The following is a 16,092-nucleotide window of genomic DNA, read 5'->3' on the forward strand; positions in this document are numbered from 1 at the left end:
CTCTTAAGAGATTTGTATCTAGAATATATAAAGCACTATTACCACTCAATAATAAAAAGGCAAATGGTCCAATTACAAATGGGCAAAGCATCTCAACGCATGTTTCTGCAAAGAAGGTATATGAATGGCTGATGAGCTCATGAAAAGATGCTCAGCATCATTAACCATCAAAGGAATGCAAATCAAAACCACAGTGAGATACCACTTCAAACCCACTGGGATAACTATCATAAAAAAGGCAGACGATAACAAGTGTTAGTGAGGATGTGGAGACGTAATTCTTGTAAACTGCTTGTAAATGTGAAATGGTTCGGACACTGTGGAAACAGCCTAGCAGCTCCTCAAAAGGTTAAAGAGAGAGTTACCATATGACCCAGCAATCCCACTCCTAGGTATGCACCCGACAGGAAGGAGAACATATCCACACAAGAACTTGTCCGTGAATGTTCATAGCAGTATTGTTTATAATATCTCAAAAGTGGAAAGTACCTATGTCCATTAGTGGATGAATGGAGAAATAAAATAAAATGTTTCCATACAATGGCATATTATTTGGCCATAAAAGGGAATGAAGTACTGATACTTGCTACTGCACGGTGAACCTTGAAAACATTATGTTAAGTGAAAGAAGCCAGTCACAAAGGACCACATATTGCATGATCCCATTGGTATAATCTGTCCAGAACAGGCACAGCCACAGAAACGGAAAGGAGAACCAGTTCCCTGGTGCCTAGGGCTGGGGGAGATGGGAGAAGCGGGGGGCGATGGCTGAGGGATATGAGATTTCTTTTAGGGGTGATGAAAATGCTCTAAAATTGATTGTGCTGATAGTTGCACAACTTCATGAATATACTAAAAAGCTGTTGAATTGTACACTTTAAGTGGGTAAATTCTATGGTATGTGTGAATTATATCTCGATAAAGCTGTTTTAAAAATGGGGAAGAATAATACCTACCTCACAGAGGCATGGGGAGGATTAAAAGGGATAATGTATATAAATCGCCCAGCATGCATCAGTGCTCCACAATTAGCAGGTATGGTTATCAAAACTCCATTTTAGACTAGCGGCAGTAGAAAAGCCTGGATCTGGTTAGGGGCATTTTCTCCTCTTTCCTTTTTAATGCTAGTGGCCTTCCAGAAGCAATGAGAGCAATCTGGCAGGATTTTGTATGGACCTTGGGAGGAAATATGGAGTAATCCTGGCTATTTATTAGAATCCCCTGGAGAGTGTTTGAAAGAATACTGACATGCAGCCCAGAGATTCTGATTCAGTTGGTTTGGGTGGGGCCGGCAGGTGGTTCTAGCCTGTAGCCATTGGCTAAAACCCATGGTACAGTACAAACCGGCCCAGGTCTTTGAAGGAGTGAGGACATCTGGATTCGGGACAGAAGGCTCACGTGAGCAATGCACTTTATGGTTTGCAAACTGCTTTTGTAGACATTCTTTCCTTTGATCTGTTCGACAACCCTGCATGGTAGGTGTTCTCAGTACCATTAGTCATTAGGAAACAGGCTCAAAGAGATGAAGTCACTTGACAGGGTCTCGTTTTTAAAGCATAATTTTATCTATTCTATTTTTTAAAAAAAGCAAGATGCACACACATGCTCATACCTGTTAGTTATCAAACCTGACACCTTGGCGAGCGCTGCCAAGGTGAAGTCTGGTGCCAGGTTAATCTATTTTGCATAGACTTCAGAACAAAGCTCTGCCTGCCGCTTCTGTTTAACTGATGAGCATCCTGAGGGTGCAAGGCAAGCTGATAAAACATTATTTACATCTATGTGTGTGTATGTATATACACACACACATGCACATACACACCGTTTGTAGCTACTGATCTATGTGTGCAAGAAAAACATAAACAGGAATAATTTGGATCCCAAGGCTGCGGAAACCTGCACCCACCCCCATAACCTCTGAGTTAAAGGTTTCGCATCAACCACAACACATCTTATTGTTCTCACTGAGTGACTATAAGAAGTATATGATACAATCGTGAGCCCCTTAATAAAATACCACCTTTGTCCATTTAGTATATTGTGGTTTCATTTGAACGAGAGACTTCTGCTGCTGAAACCAGTCTGAAATCTGCTGATTTACGTTGGTGCTACTCAGGTGGGGTCCACAGACCAGCAGCACCAACGTCCGAGAGCATCTTGGAAGTGCAGATGCTTGGGTCTCACCCTAACCCTGTAGACTAGACTCTGTAGAGGGTGGAGCCCGAAAATCTGTGATGTGATAAGCCCCCCAGGGGATCCTGATGCTCTCTGCGTGTTTAGATGACCTGAACGTCCCTTCCACCTCTGACTGGCAATGGTTTCTGTCTGAGAATGGCTACAAGGGTCTAAAACCACGTTTTTCTCCAAACCTATCTCAGGCTCCTGAAGCTACGCCACACGCCATCAGATGTTCATTCAAGTGTGTGGTACCTGAATCTGTGTAAGGCAGGGTTGCTCTCTGAGTCAGCAAACACCTTGGCATCTCCAAACCAGTCATTTTTAGGTTTTATGATCCATCCTGCTGCCAGCCTTCACCCCTTAAGAGACTTCCCAATTGATTAAGCTACTGAGCTTGTCAGTATGCTGGCTCCTTAAAGTTTCAGAAGGGAGATCAGAAAAACTGTTCTGAAGCCAAAGGAGCGCTCATTTGCTGTATCTGGCCTGGAATTCTTAGCAGCTCTGGTCTGGGTCCTGGGATGGAGGGAGCTTACCCCGTCTGCCTGGGTGCTGCAAAGCCCCTCCTTACTCCCCCTCTGAACTCTAATTGCATCCATTTCCTTCCTTATATCACTCACGGTGAAACCCTTCCATCCTCTGGGCCAGGTGTCCCTGGTTGTGAGTTCTTTTGGCCATGTCACCTGGGTTGGATTTTTCTTTGCTGGCTTTCAGTCCCCTGGAAGGAAAAGTCGCCATTCTGCTCTGCGATTTGTCTGTTATCTGTGCCTTGTGCCTGAAAGAAATTGGCTGAAATCCATGTTTCAGCTGCACACCCTGCATACAGATGGAACAGAACTGCGTTGGTGGAGAATAATTAAGCCAGGGACCTTGTTTTTCACCTTCATGATGAAAGACAATGAGTTCCAAGGATTTAATAGGATGATGGCACTTGAAATCTTCTGCTTTGGCCGCCTTGGGACTTTCACAACAGCCCTGTTCATAAGTACTCCTTGCAACAACTACATTTTCATTTCATTGTAGGTAGCCATTTTGCAGGAGCTCCGTCTCTGGTTTTTTGCCCCAGTGTAATCAGGGTACAATACACTGCTCGCTGTTGTTAAAGTCTGTTTCAACCTTAGCATTAACTCTTTGTGAAAAGAAGAAAATGGATCTTTCCCTGACAGATATATTCTGCTTCTTCCCAGTCTTTTGTGGGTGGGGAGAGTCTCATGGGGGCCACTATTTCTCTCCTTTTTTTTTTGAGGACAGTTAGCCCTGAGCTAACATCTGCTGCCAATCCTCCTCTTTTTGCTGAGGAAGACTGGCCCTGAGCTAATATCTGTGCCCATCTTCCTCTACTTTATATGTGAGACACCTGCCACAGCATGGCTTGCCAAGCGGTGCCATGTCTGCACCCGGGATCCGAACCAGCCAACCCCCGGCCACCGAAGCAGAATGTGCGCACTTAACTGCTGTGCCATCCGGCCGGCCCTGTTTCTCTCCTTTTCTCATCTTTTGAAGTAGTCATCATATGGGCAAGAATATGGTTTGATTGCCTAGTATGAAACCAAACCTCATTAAACCATAAATATGAAACGGGCCTGGAATAGACATATTTCAACAAAAGCCATCATTCTTCAAATAGCTCTTCTCCAGCAAAAGGATTTCCCAGCAATCACCGTCCGTTTTCCTCTTCAATGTTAGGTTTTCTGCCCGCGCCAAGGTGATTTTTCTTGTCTCCTGGCCTCTATCTCACTTTTGTAGTAACAGTGCTTGCTGTTTCCTTAGCAGGACCGTCTGCAGATGGGTGTCACCCTGCCCAGCCAGCTTTTTCAGGCTTTGTTCCAAATACAATGCTGTCTTTTCTTAGCAGTGGAAATGGGCTGTTCTCCACGGCTTTCTGAGAGAAGAGCCCTTCCCTGCTCTGTTCCTATAACCCAGCCCCATGCCTCAGTGGCCTATTGTCTTATGCAGTCTCTTACCCCAGGAGAAGGTTTTTCCTGAGGATGGGGGTTTGGGAGGGCCGGGATCAGGGAAATGCTTTGTCTTGCTGAGATGTGAGGCGACAGAGAAGTCGGTTCTGGTGGATCTGCCTGTGGGCCCTGATGCCAATGATGAGAGCAGTGTCAGGCCTTCCCTGGTTCTTTCCAGAAAGCAGTGGTGTTCTGGTCAGCCCTGCCACCGTCTGACCCAGCGCCCTGGGCAGACTTCCTCTCCTTCCCTGAGCTGGAGTTTCCTGGCCTGCAAATGCAGTGGGGGTCTAGGATCTCTAGGTCTTCTCGGTTCCAGAACCTCAGGACGGAGCTTAGTTTGCAGCCCCACTGCTCCCCGCCATTTCCAGCGTATGCCAAGTGCGCTGAGCATCGCTTACCCGCCTGCACCCTCAGCCAGGAGAGCTGACTGCATCATCCTGGCAGGGGGAGCCGTGGCCTCTGCCAGCTCTTGTTCAGAGCCTTCACCTGATGGGTGACTGGGCCGGTTTGGTGCTTTGAGCGAGGACGGCATCGAGTGTGCAGGTCTGTTTGAGGTGAATGTGTTTGATCATAGCCTGGCGTGGCGGGTGGTTGGGGTGAAGTGGAAGGGGACCGGGACTGGGAGCCGGGAGTCCTGGGTTCTTATTCAGATTGCCAGCTCTGTGGATCAGGCCTTCCTTTAGCAAACATCTATTGAGTGTTCCTGATGGCTGCAAACCCTACAAGGTGCTGGGCACACAAAAGTCAACAAGACACGGACTTTGCCCCTGTGGAACTCCCAGTTTCATGGAGGCACAAACTGAGGAGAGAATACAGCACAATAGGGGCCAGGATACGCTCAAAGTCCTATGGGAGCCCAGAGCAGAGGGTACCTCCCCAGCCTGGAGGGGATGAGAATCAGGGAGGACTTCCTGTAGGAGGTGAGGCTTGAGCTGAATGTACAGAATGAGAGTAAGCCAAGGCGACAGCAGGAGCAAAGGCATGAGCCAGGGAAGCGTGGGGTATACAGAGGCTCAGTGTTGCAGGAACATGGAGAGGAGGGGAGGGAGAGACGGGAGGTGAGACCAGAGGAGTGGGGCCAAGTCCCAGGAAACCTTGCTTGACACATTAAGGGGCTTGGGCTTTATCCTGAAGGTAAGGAGGAGCCTCCTAAGGCCAGTAACTGTCATGTTTGCATTTTAGAAAGCTCTCTCGGACGGTTGGGATGGAGGATGGTCGTGCAGGGTTAGGAGGCCTCCTAGGAGGCGGTGCAGGAAAAGGGGCTGGAAAGTGGCAGGGGGATGGAGAGTGGGGCGCAAATCTCGGCAGGATTTAGGATGTCGAATGGGATGGTCTGGATGGTCAATATTGGAGCCAAGGAGAGCGACAGGTGGGGTAGGGCCTGAGTTTCTAACTCTAGTGAGTGGGCGGGCACCACGGGGAATAGAGATGAAGAAATTGATTGAGGATGAAGACTCTGAGGGGCTGGACATCCAGCTTGAATGTCCAGCCGGCAGTTGGGTGTTTTGGTCTGAAAATGAAGATTTGGCTGGCACTAGAGTATAGGTGGTGGTTGAAACCACATGAGTAGGTGAAACCGATGATCCACACATAGTGTGTATGGAGCAAGAGAAGCAGCAGGCCAAGGGTAGGGGCCCAGGAGACATCGGCCTGAAAAGGACAGGCAGGGGGCCCTGGACAAGAGGCAGAGGAGCAGAGGTCAGGGAAGTAGGAGGACAGACAAGGGCAGGGTGGTGCATCCAGGGCAGAGAGAAGTCCAAAGAGAGGGAGCTGTGCAGCCAGGTGGAGCCGGGAGGCCCCGGAGGGGGCCAGCCCAAGAGTGTCCTTTGGACTCGCTTGTGAGGACCCAGCCCCTCCCCTCAAGTGTGAGCCTGGCTGCAATCTGCTTCCTTCCTGGGCCTATTCCTCATCTGTAAAATCTAGGGATTGGCCTGGGCGCTTGTCAAGAGCCCCTCGCGTCTTGTGAGTGAGTCTGTGAAGTGATGTTTTCTGAAACTTCTTAAAAGCCAGGAGATGTCCTTCCCACAACCCCTCCTTCTCCCCTAAGTCAGGCCAACACTGCCCCTGAAGGTTGGGGGACTGAAAACCTGGGCAAGTCAGAGCTAGACGGGACTGTGGGGACATCTCAGTCCAGCCCACGTTTGGAATAGACTCGAATCCCTGTCTTTTCCCAACTTGGTGACCTTGGGCAGACACTTGACCTTGTTTGTCACCTGTAAAAGGAGGCCCCTGATACCCACCTTGAGGAGGTGTTTGAAGGTTAGAAAGAAGAGTGGGAGCTATTGTGTTCATTAAAGATGAGCCACTGGATGGGAGAGGAGACATGAACGGATTGACCTGAGGTCACAGAGTAGGGCATCGCCGGGAGTGGAACCAGGCGTCTGATGACCAACCCTGCTGGGGTCTGTCGCTTGCCAGAGGTCATAAATTAGCAACCCATGGACCAGACCAGCCCACAGATGTGTTTTGTTTGGCTCACACAACGTTCTTTTCAAAATGGAATTTGTTGCCAACATTAAAAATTGGGAGATTTTACTTAAAAACTCTTTATTTTCAGCTCGTCTTGAAAAGTTGGGAGGTTTGGCAACACCGAACCTGCACAGCATTGGGTCTACTTGGGGTGTCACCTCTGGGGGCCACAGCCCCATCCAGCCCTCTCCCCTCACTAACGGTTCCTTGTTGGGCCCCTGGAGGTGACTTGAGTTTGCAACTCCAGCCTTGGACTGACCATTTGTCTTGAATTTTCTCTTACAGCCCTGCCCACTGTTCACTGAAACTGTGCAATACTTCACAGCTGAGGTCCAGACCTTGACCATTTGGAGTGAGAGGGCCTGGCTAGAGAAGATGGGAGAGAGAGGAGGGCAGAGTTTCCAAGAGCGAAGCCCCCAGGGGCAGATGCTAATAGGGGGGTCTGGCCCCTTCGGGGTGCAGGGGGTCAGCAAGGGTGTCGGGCGAGGGCCCCTGGGGTTTCCTCATTCCTCCCTGCGGGGGTGGGAGGAGGCAGAGGGCACCGTGGGCTCAGCCAGGCTGGCCAGCTGGCCGAGGTCTTGCCCTTGGACTGCCCTACTTTGTTGATGCTTAGGGGGGCAGGGGAGTGGGGAGGGACCGCAGCCCCTGGCTCAGTGTAGCCGTGTTTATGTGGGGGAATGTCTGGTATGTTTGGTATTTGGGTGTTTACTTCCCAGGGTGCTCGTGGGTCCCTGGTGTTGAAATGTGGCTCCTCCACGCAGGAGGGGAGAGACCCTAGTGGGCCGTCCGGGGCTAGATTCAGAGGCTGCAGGCTTTACTCTGTGCCTGCTCATTGACAGCTCGCATGCTCCCCCTCTCCCCAGGTCTCCTTTTGTGCCAGATTCTGCCCGTGCTGGAGGCTGGGTGTGCCCCGGAAAGCACTCACCTGGGAAGGCAGGCTGGGAAGCTGGCGTTTACAGAACCCTTCCTGCCTCCCAGCCTCGGTGCTGACTGGTCCTTATTACAACCCTTGCCGCAGGGCCCAACGTCTTCCTTGTACAAGTGAGGAATGGAGGCTCAGAGAGGCCGAGTGACTTGCCCAGGAGCACACAGCGGCTCCGTAGCAGAGCTGCTGGGGACCCAAGCCTCTTAGACCCCAAAGCCCACGCTGACAACTCTGATGCCATGAGTCTCACATAAGCCTGCTTCTTTCTGCCTGTGCCACAGTTCGTAGTAGAGACAAGCCTTTCAGACCGTCACTACTCTGGTTTATTTGGGGTTTTTTCCCTTTATTTCTGCCTGTTGACTGCCTTATTGCTCTTTTCTCTGTTGCTTTGTCCATGTGAGAGTTTCTAAATTTTCAGTGCCTCAGGTTAAAAAGTGTCATTGCTGGGGCCGGCTTGGTGGCGCAGCAGTTAAGTGCGCACATTCCCCTTCTCAGTGGCCTGAGGTTCGCAGGTTCGGATCCCGGGTGTGGACATGGCACTGCTTGGCAAAAGCCATGCTGTGGTAGGCATCCCATATATAAAGTAGAGAAAGATGGGCATGGATGTTAGCTCAGGGCTAGTCTTCCTCAGCAAAAAGAGGAGGATTGGCAGCAGTTAGCTCAGGGCTAATCTTCCTCAGAAAAAAAAAAAAGTGTCATTGCTCTGTCTCAGCCTATCTGTTTGTGGGTCCCACAAGATATATTTTTGGAAATGCTCATGAAATGTCAGAATTCAAAATCACATCTGGGCGACTGTTGCCACCATATGAAAGCCACATGGCCTGCAGAGGGGCCTGAGAAACACGGCCAGGGTTCAGGCTGCGGACCTTTCCTTTAAACCGTGCAGCTTTCGTGTTACACATTGGTGTTAATTATGCAATAAATAGTTTTTATTTACAAAGACCTTAGTGAGAAAAAACAAAACGGTCGTCGCCCTGAGAGTCAGAAGCTTCTGCTGTGGCTTTACAGCCCCATCACTAGGATGGAGCCAAAAGGGCGGGGCCCTGTCACCACACGTAGGGGTGCACACGGACCACCTGCCCTTCATTGAGCTGGAGGGGCCGAAAGGCCTGGGTTTGAAGCTGCCACTGACCTTCCAGGCAGCCTTTTCATCTTTTGTTTCCTTGCCCGTAAAAGTGGGGAGGACAAGAAGACCGCCTGGGTGGTTCACTGAGACCCTTTAACAGCCAGGACTCCTAATCCAGGGGACTTGATACTTACCAAGGTGACCCACTTCTGTTTGCTCCAGGGCCCTGCTGCATCCAGGCTCTGCCACTTTCCCAACTGTTCTAGAAGCATGGCTCCTGGCAGCAGTGATTCTCCCCTGAGTCACTGGGGACCACCTTCTGCTCCTTCATTCTCACCTGACATCGCCCAACTTCACGAGGTGGGACCCTGGTGTCCTGGGCATCTTTCAGTGGCAAGAGGCAGACACCTTCCCAAAGTCCCTCCAGGGCAGAGGAGGAATTTTCAGGATAGAGTCAGGGGTGTGCATCATGGACCCCAAGGACAGGAAGCATAGTCAGGCCCCTCCAGGGGTGGAATCTGGAGGACCGAGATTCTACCTCGGTAAGTGCTTTCTGTCTGTCCACTTGCTCTGTCTGTCCATTGGTCTCTGTCCGTGTCTCAATGTGTTTGTCTCTCTCCACCCATCTTTGTCTCTCCGTTTCTCTCTTCCTCTCTGTCTCTGTCTGGAGCTCCCTCTGTCTCTCAGGGCCTGGACAGGGTGAGGCAAGCCAGAGGCCCAGGGCATGGCATTTAAGGTGGCACTCCCTCTCGGGTGCCAGCCCTGCCCCTTCATGAGCCCCAGAGTGAGCGCCTCCTTAAATGTGTGTCCTGGGCACCTCTCTTGCTCCAGGCCCAGCTTTTCTCTCTGTCACCCGCTCCCTCTCTTTGTCTCTCTGACTCCCTCCTGTAGCTGAGTGTGTGTTTCTCTCTAGCCACATGGTCTCTGCTCATCTCTGCACATTGGCCGCCCGATCTTTCTGCTCCTCTGGGCACATGGCTGAAGCCGGTTACTCCCCGAGTCCAGCAGTCCAATTTCAAGTTTCGAGGAGGTGAATACAGCCCAGCTCTGGTCAGCCCTTCACACCAGAGGTTGGGGTCCCCCAGCCCTCAGCAGGGGCTTAAGAATAGGCTCCATGAGGAGGGACTGCGTGCGCAATGTGAGGGGCCTCTGGGCTGTGGCTCCCAGAGTCTGTCCCTCCCATGTGAAGTGTGGCACGGGGGTACCCCTCACTGCCAGAACACAGACAGCTTTGCCCAGGCCTCCCTGGGAATTTGGGAAAAACAGAACCAGAACTAAGTTTAAGAACAGGCCCCCATCTCATGGTTTTTTAAATATATGAAGCAAGCGTCAAGCTGCTTCCTCCTTACGCGTCCTGGTTCTCCCAGCTGTATCTGCAGAAAGGAACCATCATGTCCCGTTCTGGGGTCCGATTTCTGATGCCTGGACTGTGTGTGAGGAAGCAGCCTCCGCTGCCGCTCGCCCGCTGGGGGCCAAGTGTTTTAGGGATCTGGGGAGCATCGCGGAGGAGGAGCAACAGCCTTGACCTTGCGGATGAAAGAAGGGTTGGGGAGAGTCTCCAGTCGGTCTCAGTCAGGGGGCACAGCCCACGCAGGCACGGGCGGAAACTCCCAGAGTTAGCCCGCGGGGACAGAGAAGGCCGAGGGGCACCAGCCAGCTCCTGTCTGATTTCTGGCAGGACCTCAGCAGCTGCTTTCCGTGTCTCCTCTGGATGGCTCTTAAGTCACAGTAGGACCATTTGGGGGAAATGCAGCACAGTGTCGATGAGGAAGGCGTGGTGATGGGGCTTTGGGGCCATTTCTTGCCTTGTTGGGAGATGTCAGCCCAGGCGGGGCCTGGGTGCAGGAAAGGCCTGGGGACGGGCTTGGAGACTGGTGGTGGCTGCGGGATGGGGGGCGGGGGAAGGCGGGGGTGCTTTAGGTTAAGTGCACAGCCTGGATTCTTTCCGGCCCTGCGCAGGATTCCTGCAGACCTGCCACAGCCGTCGGGGGCCTGCGCCTGAGTCTAAGACTCTGTCTTTGGCCAGTGTGCTTCTGGGGAAGGCAGCACTCAATCCCCAAGCTTTGCTGGCTTCCTGCAGACAGAGAGAAGAGGCCATTCCTGGCGGAGAAGGCTCCTTGCGAGCACTGGGGAAAAGGTTATGCAGAACAAACGTAGGCGATAAATCACTTTTATGCTGTAATTATAGAATGCCAGCCTGTGGCATCTTTCTCCAGGATCTTTTGTTCCATTCATTCATTTGACTAACATTTGCCAAGCCCCTACTAAGTGCCATGTTCTATGCCAGGTGCTGAGGAATCTCAGGTCCCCTATCCTCCAGACTAGCAGGGAACACAGGTACCTACATAAACAGATAATTACGGTGGGATGTGACAGAGTGTCTTACAAAGTGCTGTAGCAGCACAGAAAAAGCACTTAATTCTATCTAGGGAGTCAAAGGAGGCTTCCTGGAGGAGGTGACATTGACTCTTGAAGCTCAAGTAATAGTTTAGCAAGTGGGAAAGGAAGGTCACGTCAGGAAGGCCTGGCTGGCTTGGACTAGGGTGAGGCGTTTGGAGGAGAGGGTGATGGTTGGAGGGGATGGACGTGGCTGGTGAGGGAGGGTGAGCAGCCTGACCCAGTTGATCTCTTACACTTCCAGCTTGAACCTCTTTGCATCTGCTGCTAGAGTGGCTTCCCTTTGCCCCCTGATTTTATGTAGGATGAGGCCCTGCGCAGGGCTCGGGGTGGGGCGCTGGGTCTTGGCGGACAGAGGTGTGTCTCCCAGGAAACAGCAGCTCTGCCAGAACCCCTGGGGCTGCTCCAGGGGAGGGGCTTGAGGCCCTGCGGGCCCGGCAGTGCCAGGTTGCACACATCACCTTGGCAGTTTGTGGGCAAACCCTCTTGGCCGAGGGGAGATTGCACTGCCAGCCACTTCCTCCAGTTCCTTCCCTCTGCCTGTCGTCACGGTTACCTCGGCCTTGTTGGGGGTGAGGTTGAGGTTGGGGGGAATCAATTTTGTCCAGGTTTCTATTTTCCCAGATGCGGGTCAGCCAGAGGAGCTGTCACTTCTGGTTCTGTTTCAAAGGAGGCCAAGGGGCAGGGAGGTGCTTGGGTGTGGCGGTGTTGACAAGGCACCTCTCCAGCCAGCCTCCCAGGCAGGGTGGGGGTGGGTCAGGGAGAAGCTCAGAGGTGGTGGGGAAGGAGAAAAGGCTGCCCTGCCAGGGCCTGTGCCGATGGCCGTGAGTGCTGGTCTCTGGCCAGGCCCTTGGTCCTGGGCTCCTAGAGCATGCTGGGAGTGCACAGAGAGGCTGTTTATTTTCCTGGCCCAAAGCCCTTTCGGCTGAGACCTTGTTCCAGGCCTCAGGCTGCCAGAATCAACCCCACTGGCTCAAGAAGTGAGAGAGTTGGCAAGCCCAGGGCAATCCAGCGACTTCTCTAGTGGCCTCTGACTCTAGGCTGCCCCAGCCCAACTGGGCTTATGTGTCCTCCAGAGTCTCCTGGTAGGTAATGGACAGGGAGAGGCACCACATCAAAGAGGTCTGGTGGGCTGGGGCTATGTGAGCCAGTGGTCAAGAGCAGCAAGGTTGAATTCAGAGAAATCTGAGTTGGAATCCTGACTCCACCATTTCCTAGTTGGATAGCCTGGGGCATATTGAACTGTTGGGCTTCAGTCTCACCATCTGTAAAATGGGACAGTCATAGTACCTTCCTCGTCAGACATTGATTGTGAGGGTTACATGACCTGTGTTTAAAGCATTTAGCAAAGTGCACAGCAAACAGCAGCTCTGGTGGTTATTATTAATGAAACAATAATAACTGCAACTTTGATTGAAAGTGCAGTGTTGGGGGTGGTGAGTTTCCTCCTTAACCTTTAATGGGCCCTGTTTGATGCATGGTGAATTTCCTAATGTTTCCTGGGGGAGAAGCAAGCCCGGCGTTGCAGGAGGCAACCTCTGCTTGTGTCCTGTGCAGGGCACTTTGGGGAGCCCTGGGGTCCTGGGGGAAGAACATGCAGAGGCAGGGAAAGGATTAAAACCAGGTGAGGAGGCTAGTTTAGTTGACAAAGAGAGAGATCTGAACCTTTGGAAGGACCAAGAAGGAGGGCGAAGTTACCTTAGGGAGGTGAAAGGGCTGGGGGCAGAATGTGACATCTGCTCACGCCCAAGGCGTTTTCAGAGGAAGTGCCTGGGAACCACTGGCCTGGAAAATAGTGCCCAGAGGACTTGGGCTGGGCAGGAGAACAGACCGGCACCACCCGCTGGGTGTCGCCTCTGTGTGAGTAGACTCACCAGGCTCTGGGCCTCCTGAACTCTGGCAGAACCCAGGTAGCCCTGCCCCTGCGGACGCTGACTCTTCTCAGGGATGCCCACCTGCTCCGAGAGGGTCCTTGGGCTGCCTGGGACACATTTCCATCTCATCAGCTGAAGGCCAGGCTGCTGGCAGACAGTGACCGCTCGCTCACTGCCAAGAGGTGGCTTAGGAAGGGGGATTGTCCATCTGTCTGTGTGTTGGGAGGGAAACCATACTCCAGGCCTGCCACAATGTCTGATCAGTGGCTCTTTGCCCTCACAGCTAGACGAGGAAGAGGAGCGAAGGAAAAGGCGCCGGGAGAAGAACAAAGTTGCGGCGGCCCGATGCCGGAACAAGAAGAAGGAGCGGACGGAGTTTCTGCAGCGGGTGAGCGGGGCTGCCGGCCAGGGCGGGGGCCTGCCTGTTCTCTGAAGTGGGCTTGTGCGCTGTGGACCAGGAGATGTCGTCAATCCTGCAGAACGGGGTGTACCTGCTGGCATCTGCCCAGGCGGCCTCGACCCCTCTGCTCTTCCCGGCCTCATATCTAACGCCCCTTCCGTGAACTGGGACAGCCCCGGGCAGCCTGCAGCAGCTCCTGCCCACGCAGAGCCCTGGAAGGCCAGAGAAGGTGGGAGGAGCCAAGTTCCCCTCCTCTAATTGAGGCTACACCCTTGGTGCTGATTGGCCCAGGTGGCTGGGTCTGGTACTACCCATTTTGGTGCCGTGGTGGCTGCCAAAGTTGTCCAGCATGGGTGTTAACGAAGAAGGTGATGACGCCATGCCCACGGGCTTCGGACGCAGCATCCGGGCAGAGAAAAGCTCCTTCCCTTGGCTGCAGCAGGCACTTCCAGCCCTGCCTCCCTGGCTGGCCGCAGCCCCACTGAAGCTGCCCCCAAGCTCTTTGCTGCTGCCCCTGGGACCAGAGGTCAGCTGTGTGTGCAAAGACCAGCGGAGGGTTGCCCTCCCCGGGTCCTGTCTCTTGGGCCTTCCCTGCTCCTCAGAAAGGTAGATGGCAGTGAAGGAACGTGACCAGAAAGCTAACTAGTCCAGGCCAGTGGTCACCAGCCTCCCCACCCCCAGTCTCTTGTTCATTTCCAAATAATAATAGTAACAATATATAATAATAACATGGGTCAGGCTCTGTTCTACAGGATGCGACAGTTCACAGTAGTTGCTAACATTCGTGAAGTTGGGCGCTGTGCAAAGTGCTGTGTGTACATTATCTCATTGTATTGGCGTATGAGGTGGGTGCCTGTATTATTTTCTGTCTACAGATGGGGAAACTAAGGCACGGTGAGGTTGAGGAACTTGCCCAGGATCCTCAGCACCTAAGTGATAGAACTGAGATTTGAGCCTGAGGCTGACTTCAAAATTTTGCTCTTAACCCTCTGCTCTACTGGCTCTGATTCATTCATTCGTTCATTCATTTGTCCATTCTTTTGCTCATTTGTTGATTTGTTGACAAGTGTGTTTAAACACTAAGTGCCCAGCACTGTGCCAGGTGCACTGGGGGACACCCGGGAAGGAGCAGACGTGGTCCCTGCTAGGGGAGATGGAGAGACAAGGCAGGGCTGGCCTTGGTTTTGTCTAACACTGGGGAATCTATGGGTCTCTTCTCATGCTGGCAACAAGTGGAGAGCAAATCTAAGGTCCTGGGTGTAGACAGTGTGGGGCCGTGTCTGCACCTCCAGACTGTGGGCGTCTGGGGCAGGGGAGGGTTATTATAGGCTGGACTTAGACTCCTGGAGCTGGGCCTCCCTGGAAAAGATGATGGACCCACGTTGGGCGGGAAGTCTTTAAGAAGTTTCTAAGACGCGGGTCTCCCATGGGCCTCTAAGACGGGTGGAGCGTCACATACCTCCTTCCCAGCCCTGGTGCTTGCAGAGCTGGGCAAGGCCCAGCAGGGGACAGAGAAGGCTCACATCAGATCCCTGCCTTCAAGGGCTTGTCAGCCGGTTAGCAGGCAAGATATGCCCAGTGAACGTGCACCGGTGACACACGAGTGCAGTGAACAGTCAGTGCCAAATGAACGGCGCTGGCCGCTCTTCACATAACAGGAACACTTGCACCAGCTGTGTGCCAGGCATTTCACCTGTCTCGTTTAATCTTACAACATTCCAGTGAGATAAATATTGATTATCCCCACTTTAGACATTGACTTGTAGCTCAGAGAGATCAAGTTACTTGCCCAGGGTCACACTACTAGCAAGGGGTGGAGCTGGGATTCATTCATTCATTTGCTGATCCATCCGTCCATCCAATAGTGTTCACTGAGTGCCCTCTGCACAGTGGACAGGCAAGTGATGTCTGCAGAGGGACGGCAGACGAGAAACGAGGAGTAGTAATAGGTGCTGAGCATTATGGTGGGCAAGCCCGGCGAGCTGTGAGAACATATGTGGGAGCCCTATCCTAGTCTAGGCTGAGGAAAGACTCTTATTGAGACATAAAAGAGGATTGGGAGCTAACGAGATAAAGGACAGGGACGGAGCAGTTACCAGGAACAGCACAAGCAAAGGCTAGAGGCAAGAGGTGTTTAAGGATGTGGTTAAGGAATTGAGAAGCATGTCATTGTGGCTGGAGTTTAGGGAACAAGGGGAGAATGGAGAGGCAGGCAGGCCCCAGATCCTTCATATGTCGGGGGATCCTCCATGCTGGTTGTCTGGGGCAACCTCAGTGTATGCCTGCTGTCCTCGCCTAATTACTAATAGCCCCTTCTTTCACTCTCAGGAGTGTCCCCATTAGGATGATGAAGTGCATGGTCATGGGGAGTCGTGGGAAGGTTTCAGGAGGAGAGAGACACCTTAAAAATATCCCTCTGGCTGCGGCGTGGGGCACAGATTGGGGCAGCGGAGAGCAGAGCAGGAAGATCAGTTACGTGGCTGTGGTGTTGTCCGGGTGAGAGAGGAAGGCAGCTGTGAGGACCCAGAGAAGTGCATGGTATCTAGGAGGGAGGTGTGGGCAGGTCTGTCTGGGCCCAGGCCCAATCCTTCCCCTCCCCCCGTGCTCCCCTCATCTCTTCTGGCCTTGGAAGTAGAGGCTGGTGTGAGGTTTAGGGCCCGAATGCCTGCAGACCTGGGGGATTTCCTTGTAACTTGTTTTTTAACAGGTAAAATATTTACAAGGCCCAGGGGTACAAAGGGATATGTGTGTGTGTGTGTGTGTGTGTGTGTGTGTATGTACACACATGTATATACACACATGCATACACATATATATGTATAATGTAAAAA

General features: G+C 52.4%; 1 protein-coding gene across 5 annotated transcripts in view; it reads left to right on the plus strand.

The window, feature by feature from the left end:
* The window catches only part of JDP2 (Jun dimerization protein 2), a 43,586-nt gene that overhangs the window by 19,499 nt on the left and 7,995 nt on the right, over positions 1–16,092 (plus strand). For all 5 annotated transcript variants that reach the window (XM_070593659.1, XM_070593658.1, XM_070593657.1 and 2 more), the window contains exon 3: positions 13,145–13,249. In XM_070593659.1, coding sequence (XP_070449760.1) covers positions 13,145–13,249 — 105 coding nt within the window. The remainder of the gene's footprint in view (positions 1–13,144; positions 13,250–16,092) is intronic.

The sequence above is a fragment of the Equus przewalskii genome, chromosome 25 (assembly GCF_037783145.1).
Source record: "Equus przewalskii isolate Varuska chromosome 25, EquPr2, whole genome shotgun sequence".
In the NCBI taxonomy this organism is placed as follows: domain Eukaryota; kingdom Metazoa; phylum Chordata; class Mammalia; order Perissodactyla; family Equidae; genus Equus; species Equus przewalskii.